Raw genomic sequence first — 12,516 nt, 5'->3', positions numbered from 1 at the left:
TCAATTTAACTGCTTTCTATGTTGTTGGGAAGTTTCATTTGTAAAAATGTTTCATATTTAACAGATTGGTCATTTTTTGGTAAAATAAATTACAATCTGAAAAGTGACAGGAGGTGACAGATTAATATAGTGCAGGAAAAAAATATATTTCTATCTCAAACTAGAACTACAAAGGATTACAACATTAACATACTCATATGAAGTACAAATACAATTGTAGAGGCAGGGGCCATAAAGCCTTTCTGAATTCAATTTAAAATTTTTGTGGCTTTTGGTTAACATTGTGTTAACAGTGTAGCAGATCTGTGTGTGTGTGTGTGTGTGTGTGTGTGTGTGTGTGTGTGTGTGTGTGTGTGTGTGTGTGTGTGTGTGTGTGTGTGTGTGTGTGTGTGTGTGTGTGTGTGTGTGTGTGTGTGTGTGTGTGTGTGTGTCAGGAACCTGCTGAATTACAGAATTCAATGTCGGCAGATGGGAAGGACAGACAGACAAATTATTCTGTCTGTCTCATTTTCTCGGACGACTAAACAGATCAATTATTTATTTCACATGTGGTCCCCGGTACAAAAGGAACAATAATGCATCTCATATACTGAGACTCATTAAAAACACAACAAAATATATTTTTAAAGCTAAATATTTCTACACCTGTAGACAAACTGCTCTCCGAGCCCTCGATGCTGTCAGTAATCTTTCCACCATCTTGGTCCATATTGTTTGAAATCTATAATCCCCTGATGTGCTGTTAAAATCCCTCATGTTGCAGCCCACACTTACACTTCTGTTGCCTCAGGCTAATCTCTCGAGCATCACATGGAGGGCAATTACATGAGAAGTGAAAGGGCACTTTTTGGATGGCTTATGTAACTTAATAAAACCTTAAAGACAAGGTGCTTTATATTTAATTTATACATAAACGAGATATAAAGTTGTGATAGCCACATAACATTTCTGAGATACATGACAGCTAAATATAACAAGGATTGAGTCAGAAATTTACATAAAAGTAAAAAAAAAAAAAAGTTTAATGTAGAAGGAGAAAACATTTGAACTTGTAAAAATGTATGAAAGAAAAAAAAGAAAATTTCAGTTCTGATTTCCATTCAAGCAAGTTTTTGGTACAGTTTTATTTATTTGCTAATATTAGATCATTTCTCAATTATCTGTTTAACTTAAGGTTTCATTAAGATTTCAGTCCTTAATAGATTTGAGATAATTGTTGGGCAAAATTTTAGCCTTTAAAAGTTTGTTTGCACCATCGCCTGTGGTGAGTTGAGCTACCAGATGGTAGACTTTTGGTGTTTGTGACACATGGCTCTGAGTGAAGCCACGGCCAGATAGCCCAGCCCAAGATAATTGGAATTTCATTAAGGTTTTGTGTGTGTGTGTGTGTGTGTGTGTGTGTGTGTGTGTGTGTGTGTGTGTGTGTGTGTGTGTGTGCATGGGTGTGTTTTTCTACAAGCAATATTGAGGGTGGAGTTGGGGGGCGGTGACTCCACCTGCTGCCACCTGTTCATCTGCTCCATCTTATAAAAGCTGCTCCCTTACTGTCTCCAGGATCACAGACACCTTGGACTCTTCAGACTGTTCACTATATCTGGAGGTAAATATTTGACACTCAGCACAAAGGACACCCAACGGGGTCAAAATCAAAGCTGCACCACTGAGGGAACCTCTGAGGAACCTTGAACCTGAAACTGGATCTGGAAATCTGCTGATTTGCAGTCGAGTCTTTCTGATCTAAGGACATTGACCATTTGATTCTTCAACCACAAACCATGAAGTCCCGTCGACCCAGCTGCACTGACTCCGGATCTGAGTCCTCCGAGCTGGACTCCATGAGCCCGGAGAAGTACGAGACTGCCACGAGGCGACGGATGGCGGCCAACGCCAGAGAGAGGAAGAGGATGCAGGGTTTGAACACGGCCTTCGATCGCTTGCGTAAAGTGGTCCCCCAGTGGGGCCAGGACAAAAAACTGTCCAAGTATGAGACCCTGCAGATGGCCCTCAGCTACATCATGGCCCTCAACCGGATCCTGACTGACGCCAGGAGGCACACTGCTCCTCACAGGCAGTGGCTGGACCTGCAGTTTGACTGTGTGCAGCCTGAGAACTACTCCTGCCTCATGAGGTACGACTCTCCCACCGGACAGGAGTTCAACCAGTCGCCGTTCTCGTATCAGTTCGACGGCCATCAGGTCCACGCATAAACTGCCGCTGTTTGGTAGATAACCAGTCATGTTGTTGGATGTGAGTGACAATGTGAATATGTTTCCTCCAGTCTAGGAGACAGTAAATACATTTGTATTACATTATTTTTCATTTCATTTTCTACTAATCTAGTCTTTGTATGACAATCAGAAAGTCTTCTGTTTCACTTTGAAGTCTTTGATTTGTTTTCGCTAGCAAACCCTGCAATGTTGAGCAAATTTTTGTTCAAAGTATAGCCGCGAAAGAATCGTAGTGTCATCACAATGACCTCTAGATTGTACTGAAGATGCAGGAAATGGTGTATCGTGTTTTATCAGTTATTTTTGATATGGCCCTAAAATGTTGTGCAATGTTCAATGGATTCTGAGAAAATCATTGTGGTCTTTAGTTGCATTGATTAAGTCAAGATGTACCGGTAACTATTTTGTCAAAGTGTCAGCGCATATTTGTAGAGATGAAAAATGGACGTTATTTTTCAAACACTTCTATTTTGTTTAATTATAGTTTTTCATCAAAAATAAAAATTATTTTGAATGAAAAATCCTTCGTTTTGGTTTTATTGTCCTCTATTGGGTACAGTAGTGAGCTCATTATGATGACTGCAAAAGCAGCACATGCTATGTTAGTAATTACTATTTTTAAGAATAGTAAATAGACAAAGTAAATATTAATAGTAAATATTTAAAGTATAAACCTGGCATTTTAAAATGAACTTACATTTTTAGATATTTTAGAGCACAAAAGTAAAATTCGCTGCATAATTTTCTAATTTCAATAAAATCATACCCTTATGCTTTGAAAGCCTCGACATTTAAGTGCCCATCATCTCAATTTGTTTGGTTAAAAGAGGGTCTATTGCAAAGAACAAAAGATTTACAGGACGGTTTGTTTTGTGAGTGTCAAGTTCTCAGCAGGAATGATTGCGGGTCAAGTCCGCTGCTCGGCCTCGCGCTGCACACTGGGGAATAAATCCTCCTTTTGTCCAGACTTCCTGTGCTGTGAGATAAGACACTTTTACGTCATTGGGAGGCAACAAAACTCTCAACATTTAAAACGGACTATTTGGTGAGTAGGTAACAATCATTATGTTGATCTATTTTAACATTTTCTCTATACAAACAACTGCTTTTGGAGTTTTAAAGTATTATAATGCATTCAGGATAGTCCGGTGTATGAAGAGATAAACCAGGATGACATATGATCAGCAACTGTCCATTGTTGGAGCCACGCGGCTACAGATTTAAATGGCAATCATCAACCACTGAAAAGTGACCGTCGCAGATTTAAATAAGTTTGAAAGGTGGCACAAGCCGGAGCAGATTAAGAAGGCCTGTGTGCCAGATCCTACCACGGCTTCAGCAGGGGAGCAGAAATTAAACTTCATTGTGTGCTAATGGCTGTGGGTAATCGCTCTGTTCAGAGCCGCTGGAGCATGAACGCCCATAGCTGGACCCAAACTTTATCTGCATTAAGTAGAAGACATACACAGCAGTGCACCAACTTTAACGTTAATACACTATTATGGTATGGATGGTAGTATTTGGAATTATGTTATTTTACAGTAAATTTGGTTTAATGCCTTAAACTTTGCACAAAAAGCAAACACGTACATAGACACAAAGATGCATATGTAAATAAAAAAAAGCATGTAACAAATCATTAAAAAAAAACAAATGAAGCTAAAATATGTATTATTCTAGCTACTAAACTGATCACTGATATCAGCCAAGAACATTTAAATACATGTCGGGTGTTGCAGGAGGCTTAATGTAAAGTTGCCAGAAGAGACACATCCAATAGAAAAGGTGCCAAACACTGATACAGATGGTCACAAAGATTCATCTGCCACGGTGAATGTTTGCATACCTAATAAACGCTTTCTGACAGTTGGCATGTGAAACATGAATAGAGTCAAAAGTGCGTCATGTTAATGAGGCAGAGACCGTCAGTGACACTGCAATCACGCTGCTCATTAATTCCGCCACAAGCAGCGAACAGTTGGTGGCAGAGACTATAATCGACGTGCAATCAATTGATTTCCTCAATGGGAGCACGTTATTGGAGGAGTCGTTAATCAATAGTGACAACAATGTGCTCAGCATGGAAGTAACTGAGAGGCCAAAACAAATTAAAATGTCTTTCAACTGCTGAATTATTTAGTCTTCCAACATGGCTGCATGTTCTCTTTTATAAGACATTTTCAGCAGCTTGATAAATATGGTAGAGATCCCCACTATAAAATATAGTTCATTAAATTTGGAAAGTTAGTTTTGGTCATTTGAGCTCTTGGCTGCCGGTTTAAAGGAGGATAGTAAGTGACGGGGAAGCAGGTGGTCTCTACACTAATTTTACATGTTTTGTTTTCTGGTCATTTCGTTTTATTTGACCAAATGCTCAGTCTAATGAGGTTAAATGTGGGGTCAGTTGTCCAGTAAGTGTCCACAGCAGAAAACAAGTGTTGTGTAAGTGCAACACCAATCATGTTATTACGTCAATGTGCTTCAATTAGGTCTCAATCTCAAGACAACAGAAGCTACAACAGTGGGCCTGCAGCTCCTCCCTCAACAAAGCTTATGTCATCATCGTTTCTCCAGCAGGTGTTCAAAAGCTGACGACTCTGCTCGCCTTCACTTCCCTCTCTGACCTAAACACCAGCAGACCATCCAGAGAAACGCACGTGTCCCGCAGCATGAAGTGCCTGAACAACCGTGCCGAGAGCCACCTGACCGGGCAAGTGGAGTGCGAGTTGGACAGCATGGGTAACGGGGCCTGGGTGAACCAGGGCTTCTGTGGCTCCCTGCCACCCATTCCCCGGGTTGTCAGCACCATCTACAACTCCCAGCCCTTCTTCCAAGGCTCTATGGACAGCATGTACAAACTGGACACGCCGGGCCCGTTCCCAGAGGAAACACCATCCCCTGACCAAAGTCTGATCAAGAAACGAGGAGGCTGCTGCTCTTTTATCAAAGGTAGGAACACATTCTGGTTTACAACAGAACTTCTGCTTCCAATATCGACAGTACAACCAGATTAATGAGTATAAATATAACCAATTATTAATGGTTTAGTCTACTACAGTATGTCTGTAAATTCAACTAGTCGCTCAACATCTGTTTTTATCCTAAAAGATTTGAGCCATCTTGTTAGTTTAAAAATGTAGACACCTGCTCTTTTTAACTCAGAGTCAAAGTTACCCTCCATGATATGAACTTATTACATAACTGATGCCTTTCACTGATATTTCTTGTAGGGTTGTGGGGAACAACATTGACCGAAAACACCTTTAACAACAGGGAACTGTTTGTCCGAACCACTCTGCGGGAGTTACTGGTCTACTTGGTGTTCCTGGTGGACATTTGCCTCTGTAAGTATTCTACGCACACAAATATGATGCCTGGCACTTACCTTGAGAGTTGTGAATGGATGCACAAAGTCTTGAGACAAAATGATTGTAATAACATGTTCAAACAACATTTGCAAGTGCTTATTCGCACCTGTTGTACTTATAAAATACAAAAGTATTTTCCTACATTTGAAAGATGTGGAATTGGTGTGCAAGCATTGGAAATTACTTCCAAAGACAAATGTGCGCTCTTCACACATTAATCAGCCTCAATGTGACAGAAGGGATGAAGAGAATTTAAATGTCTCTAAGTCTGATGAACACTAAACGCATTATTTTCAATAACTTTGACGTGCTCAACATTTGATGAGATATTAGAGCACTTTGGATGGTTGATTTACCATCAAAAGTCTCCTCTTTGCTTTAATGCCTACCACAAATGCCCTTCCCATCTCTCTGCTAAGAGCCATTGTCCGGCTGAGCATTAGCAGTGAAAGGCACTTCTCTCTTGCCTTTTACAGATAAGAGCATTTGGCCCCTTTGTTGCTTTGTCTCGGTTAGATTTACATTGTTTGACGAGGCTATTTGCGTCAGGCCAGCGTGCGCCCTCTTCAAACAAATTACAGCCTCTAATCTGGATCTATTTGACCGCTGCTGTGACATAAACACAGACGAACAACAAAGTCTTTGCGTGTCTGCCTCTCAGGTTGTCTTATCTTGGACTGCTGAATGGAGCGACATTTAGAGCTGAGCCTGAGCAAAGCCAGATAGGAAGCAACGACTCGGCATTAACAATGTGATTATGTTGTGTTTCAGTGACATACGGTATGACCAGCTCGAGCACCTACTATTACACGAAAGCCATGACGGACCTGTTTGTGAATACAGCCGGCGAAGGTGGGGTTAGGTTTCAGTCCATTAGCTCCATGGCCGACTTCTGGACTGTGAGTTTTCCTCCATATTCATGTCTTCCACCTTCACCACAATGAGAAATCACTTACCAATTAGAATACGAACAAAAGGGCAAATCAAACTGCATCCCTTCTCTTTTTATATGAACAGTATACTCAGGGCCCGTTACTGGACGGCCTCTACTGGACCAAATGGTACAATGACCAGTCCCTGGACAGCGGCGACCAGTCTTTCATCTACTATGAGAACATGCTGCTCGGTGTCCCCAGGATGAGGCAGATCAAGATCAAGAACAACTCCTGCATGGTCCACAAAGACTTCCAAGATGAGATCACGGGATGCTTCGATGTTTACAATGACAAGAAGGAGGACGACCTGAGCTTCGGTCTCATCAACGGCACTGCGTAAGCTGCTCCCTAAATGTTTTGTCGATACCCTTTTTTGTACAAGAATTGCAGCAGGTAAAAATAAATGTTCTTCTTTGTCTGCAGCTGGACCTACCACACAGAGAAGGAGGTCAAGGGTTCCTCTCACTGGGGCTTGTTGACTACGTACAGCGGAGCGGGATATTATCAAGACCTTAGTCGGACCAAAGAGGAGAGCAGCGTCATACTGATGGGACTGGTGGAAAATCTTTGGCTGGACCGAGGAACCAGATCAGCCTTCATCGACTTCTCCACTTACAACGCAAACATTAACATGTTCTGTGTCATCAGGTAAGCAGCATCGCTGACGATAACAACTTCCCTCACTTGTACTCATCCACCGGTTGACTAAACGTTTTATCTGCCTCTCAAAGGTTGGTGGTTGAATTCCCGGCAACTGGTGGAGCGATCCCGTCCTACCAGATCAGAACAGTCAGACTGATTCGTTACATCACCACCTGGGATTACTTCATCCTCGGCTGCGAGATGGTCTTCTGTGTATTCATCCTCTACTACGTTGTGGAGGAGATTCTCGAGCTGCGGATACACAAGTTCTCCTATTTCAAAAGCATCTGGAACATACTGGATATCGTTGTCATAATGGTACGTAAATGTAATGTAAAATCTTAAAATCAAACATCCTTTTCTTAGATTTTTCCTCGCCTCAAAAAAGTACGATTATTCTCCCTTTCAGCTCGCCATCGTTGCCATTGTTTTCAACATTTTCCGAACCATCAAAGTAGACAAGTTGCTCGGGAAACTCCTGGAGCAGCCCGATATCTACGCTGACTTTGAATTTCTGTCATTCTGGCAAACGCAATATAACAACATGAACGCAGTCAACTTGTTCTTCGCGTGGATCAAGGTAACCTACTGACGTGTTTTGGCTCCAACACATTTTCTTACGTGGCTTTGGTGTCATCCAAAACAAATGTGTGCTTTCTTCTGGTGCTTGCAGGTTTTCAAGTACATCAGTTTTAACAAGACCATGACTCAGCTGTCCTCCACGCTGGGTCGATGTGCTAAAGACATCTTGGGATTTGCCATCATGTTCTTCATCGTGTTCTTTGCTTACGCTCAACTTGGATATTTGCTCTTTGGCATGGAGGTTGAATCTTTCAGCACCTTCGTGAAGTGCATGTAAGCGGTGTTGCAAAAAGCAGCAGGAAATCTTTCACTGGGATCAATTAATCAACCCTTTTCATTTTTTATTTTTTTCCCCCCCGCAGCTTCACACAGTTCAGAATTATTCTTGGAGACTTTGATTACGATGCCATCGATCGTGCTAACAGAGTTCTCGGTCCGATCTATTTTGTCACTTATGTGTTTTTTGTTTTCTTTGTCCTGCTGGTAAGTAGTTCTCCTACACAAGATGTTTGATTTAAAAAGAATATAATCGAGCAGTTAATTATCTCTTCACATATTTTTCTCAGAACATGTTTCTGGCTATCATCAACGACACATATTCGGAGGTTAAGGAGGAGCTTTCATCTCAAAAAGATGAGCTGCAAATCACTGACATCATCAAACAGGTAAAGACACAATAAATCTAGTTTATGTAAAATAGACACATTTGTGGATAATATTTTATAATTCAGAATATTTTGTAATTCAGAGCTATATGAAGACATTTACGAAGTTGAAACTTAAGAAAGAGAAAATATCGGATGTTCAGAAGGCTCTACGGTCCGGATCTGGAGAGATCCAATTCAAGGACTTCAGAGAGACTCTTAAAGAGTAAGTTTCAAAATATCGAAAAGAAACACAGACTTCCGTATTGAACGTAACCCTCACCTCTCTGACGACTTTGCAGGATGGGACATGCCGACGATGAAATTTCTGCAGCCTTCTCAAAGTTCGACCGTGACGGGAACCAAATTCTAGACGTAGACGAACAAGAGAGGATGAAAGTCGAACTGGAGGAAAAGAGGGTTTGTGTGATGATTTGTGTAATTTATAACATAAATGCGATAATTCCGTTGGATTTTCATACATTTCTGGACATATTTCTTCGTTAGCTTCATTGCAGTTTCTCCATTTTTGTCAGGATGCTCTCAGCGCTGAACTCAACAATCTTGGAAGGAATTATGGGAAAGAACCACTTGAAAAGCCTCCGGTCACATCCAATGAGCTGAAGAGCCACTCGGGTCAAACCTCTGTGGACCGTGAAGTGTTTCTAAGGTGGGAAAAGTTCTTGCAGTATGAAATGTGATGAAGTGTCTAATTTGCTCTCCAAACAAGATCAATACATTTAATTACGACAGACATTAATATAAAATGCGATTTACCTTTTTCTCGCCACAACAGACTGACCCGACAGGTCCTCCAGCTTGAAAGCTCTGTAGCAGGCATCACCTCCAGGATTGAGCTGATTATGGAGCAACTGGGACGACGAGACAAAGCTAAAGGGAATGAAACAGCAGGGAAACTGCCTGTGACCCATCATGATGTAAGTATAGAAATAGGTTAAAGGTATTCTTAAACCACCTCGTGTTCATCAGACGGTAAACAGCGAAGGAGGCTTCACCCTACAAATATCAGGTGTTCAGAATACACTGAAAGATATGTTCAAGCTGAGGAACTGTACAATTTGATTTTGTACTTCAGCATCCCAGCAAGTTAGACTTGGTTTTATCCTTCTTAAATCAGAATAGTTTTCTCTAAATGACCCCAATCCAGAGTGGTGAGCCTGCTTCAGATGGCCGTGTGCTGGTTTGTGTCGACCGGGCAACGAAGGCCGAGATGTCGTCCAGAAGACCAGCAGTCCACAGCAGCTCCACGTACGGCTATCGCATGTGATTCAACTCTGAGAAACAGAAGCAGGAAATGATCTGGAAACCAGCTCACACACCGACATTATTTTGTTCCCTGACTTTCCTTTAAACGGTTCAGTGAAAAAGGGTTTTCAGGTAGAAAACAACAATTAGCTGGTTAGATAAAGAATAAACTCTTCACATGGCAATATTCAAAGCCACTCTCATTTCATGGAAATATGTAAATACTGTACATGCGTTTTTGAAATTCTTTGCTTCTTAGGCGACTGCACTCGAGCTGATATAACAAACTGGTTCAAGCTCAGATTATATATATAGAAGACAACAACGCTGTAGGCAAGAGCCAAATGTAAATCTATACATTAGTGGTGTAAAATAAATATATTTCAACAGTAGGTTAGTCACGTAAAGTTATGCAGTATAATAAAATATTAAGCAATGCATATGCCACCTAACATCTGACTGAATATTTGCTTCGCTTTAGTCATTTAATGTTTGTGAACGTTCAAGTTCTCCAGAGTTACTAGCAGCCCCTTTAATAGTTTAAGGAAACGGTTCAATGATTATTCATTATCCTGAATAGATCCCGACCGAGACTGGAAGTTTGGGACCGATGCCAATACTGATATTAGAAAGTGAAAAATTTCAGATATCGGTTTATTGGCCGATATTCTTTCTATATAAACACACTTTTGTTGTAATGTAATGGAGGCAATACAGTTTATTATAAGTGCAATTAGGCAATAAACATCAATAAAAAAAAAATGGAATAATCATGAATAACCTTTAAAAAAAATTTAAAAAAGCAAATCAAAAATTTTCAAATTTACCCCCTGAAGTTAAAAAATAAAAAAATCGACCAACAAACAGGCCGATACTGAAATAACTGAAAATCCAGTAACGGCCAATAAAATCAACCAGCTGACATCCTTCGGACTCTTTTCCTGAGCTGACAAAATCTCATGCCACAAGATAATAATGACAGTATTCACATCTTATCATAATCATATTCCCATCAAATACTAAATATTCAGACCTGGGACTCTATTATCCAATAGACAGTTTTAACTAATCAGGTGTAATACTTTCCAAAAATACTGCAAACAAAAAGGGGAAAAAGGTTTTAGAGCAAATGTAGAGAAAGCATGTGCTGTGTAGTATATTTAATTTCAGATGGTACAAACTTCAGTCTAATAATTGTTTAATGTCCGTTACTGTCGGACTGGTGAACTTACATTGAATGTATGCTTTCCCGTCACAATTTCTGCGTAAAGCACAATTGATCCGTGTCCAATAAACGTACTAAGCAACGAGGTTCAAATGTTTCTTTATTTGAAGTGACCTGCTGAGTTTTTCCGTTGAATGGAAAATGTATTTCATCCTTTATTATTAAACATCACTTCCGCTGTTCAACTCGTGTATTATTGTCATAAAAGCAAATTGCTATTACATTCAGTATTTGAAGCAACAAATATATTACATGTCATAAGCGTGCAGTTCAAGTTGATACATCACCTGCTTCCTGCTACATCCTGAAAATGGCACACAAACTTAAAACGGGAAAATCCAGTGAAAAAGAATTTCGATTTATAGTGCAGCTTCTTTAAATAATAGAGTTTGAATTCGTTAACAAATCAATTAAGGCTTATTCATAAATTATTTTGCTGCAATTTAATGATGGAATTTCATTTTGAAACATTTCTACCTACAGTATGTACATTATTTTAAGTTTCATGAGGGTTTGTGATCAAGGTATATATTTACACTCTCAACAAACATGACCCCGTTTTTTTGTTTTCTTCGTAGACACCCTTCCCCCCTCCCCCTCCTCCCCCTCCTCCTCTTCCTCCTCCCGCAGCTCAAATGAATAAACATCAAAAGCATCATCAAGTTTGTTGGCTAATACAACAGAGGGAGGGTGAGCTTTCAGGGAGTGTAACATACTGTACAGAATGGCACATACACAGGAAATATCCAAATGGCAGGAAGTCTGTGAGAAATCCTCGTCACTATTTGACGGTGAATGTTTTTTTGTTTTTTTTTGTTATTATAATTTCCCTGGGATGTATAGAAATATTCTTTAAATAGAAAGATTTGAATGAACAGAGATACAGAACAAGTGTCTGCTGCCTCAAAAAAAAAAAAAAAAAAAATACTGACTATTTAGGAAACCCTCCACTTTCAATATGTTCAGAATAAACCAAATAAAACAAGCCCCAATTAACGTAAACCTAAAACATTGGAGGGTTTGTCTTTATGCAGAAGGGTGACTAAATTATAACATTTTGAATGATGTAAAACATGATGCGATATAACTCGGGGCAATCGAAGATTTTACCGGAAAAAAAAAAAAAAAAACAGCCTCAAAGCCATCGGAAAGAAATGACTATAAATTAGCTGATGTTAGCGAGGAGGGAGAAGATGAAGAAAATATTTAAGATTCAGTATTCCTCGAGGAAACCAGCTCCAGAATCAGCACACAGTTTGTCACCATTATAAAGTTTGGGGATTAAGCAGTTTTTACAACATTTTCCTTTATACAGTGAACATGTGCTATTGCCTTTCCTTTGAGACACAAGATTATAAATTAGTCACTCTAGGCTACAGTAAGGTGGAAACTAAAATCCATCAAAGTCTGCAAACATGCTTATCACTCCAATACAAAACATTAAAATTCAAATCATTTTTTTGCTTTCCGAGCTGTGTAGATGAATTTGTCTTTGTACACAAAATTTATCCAAGAGATACATCGTCCCGCCTAAATCTCCTTTAAAGCCACAGTTGTTTATACAAATAGTTTCGTCACAGATACTGGAAAGGTAAGCTCCCGTCTCAGGGCCTCTATTCACAAAGC

At 39.9% G+C, this 12,516-nt stretch overlaps 2 protein-coding genes across 2 annotated transcripts; both read left to right on the top strand.

Annotated features, from left to right (window-relative positions):
- The first annotated feature begins 1,775 nt into the window (after positions 1-1,775).
- atoh7 (atonal bHLH transcription factor 7) lies at positions 1,776-2,207 on the top strand. Its single transcript, XM_069689780.1, has one exon. It carries the CDS (start codon positions 1,776-1,778, stop codon positions 2,205-2,207), a length of 432 nt encoding a protein of 143 aa, XP_069545881.1.
- A 2,690-nt stretch (positions 2,208-4,897) lies between these two features.
- pkd2l1 (polycystic kidney disease 2-like 1) lies at positions 4,898-9,687 on the top strand. The gene is made up of 15 exons (XM_069689801.1): positions 4,898-5,177; positions 5,459-5,572; positions 6,368-6,495; positions 6,614-6,867; positions 6,955-7,179; positions 7,263-7,491; positions 7,583-7,753; positions 7,847-8,028; positions 8,118-8,238; positions 8,322-8,420; positions 8,504-8,625; positions 8,702-8,819; positions 8,936-9,069; positions 9,196-9,337; positions 9,568-9,687. The coding sequence occupies exons 1-15, from the start codon at positions 4,898-4,900 to the stop codon at positions 9,685-9,687; spliced, it is 2,439 nt and encodes an 812-aa protein (XP_069545902.1).
- Positions 9,688-12,516: the final 2,829 nt, after the last annotated feature.

The sequence above is a fragment of the Brachyistius frenatus genome, unplaced genomic scaffold (genome assembly GCF_029030835.1).
Source record: "Brachyistius frenatus isolate BFR_SWC_R1_liver_20210118 unplaced genomic scaffold, ASM2903083v1 Contig_8, whole genome shotgun sequence".
Taxonomy (NCBI): domain Eukaryota; kingdom Metazoa; phylum Chordata; class Actinopteri; family Embiotocidae; genus Brachyistius; species Brachyistius frenatus.
Note: the sequence above shows the minus strand (reverse complement) of the source record. Positions and strands in the feature narration are given on the sequence as shown.

Bases quoted from the DNA above. Each gene is read 5' to 3' on its own strand.
- atoh7 (XM_069689780.1), top strand. From the start codon at position 1,776: ATGAAGTCCCGTCGACCCAGCTGCACTGACTCCGGATCTGAGTCCTCC.
- pkd2l1 (XM_069689801.1), top strand. From the start codon at position 4,898: ATGAAGTGCCTGAACAACCGTGCCGAGAGCCACCTGACCGGGCAAGTG. The intron at 7,180-7,262 runs GTAAGCAGCATC...TGCCTCTCAAAG, and splicing joins AACATGTTCTGTGTCATCAG to GTTGGTGGTTGAATTCCCGG. The intron at 9,338-9,567 runs GTAAGTATAGAA...ACCCCAATCCAG, and splicing joins TGCCTGTGACCCATCATGAT to AGTGGTGAGCCTGCTTCAGA.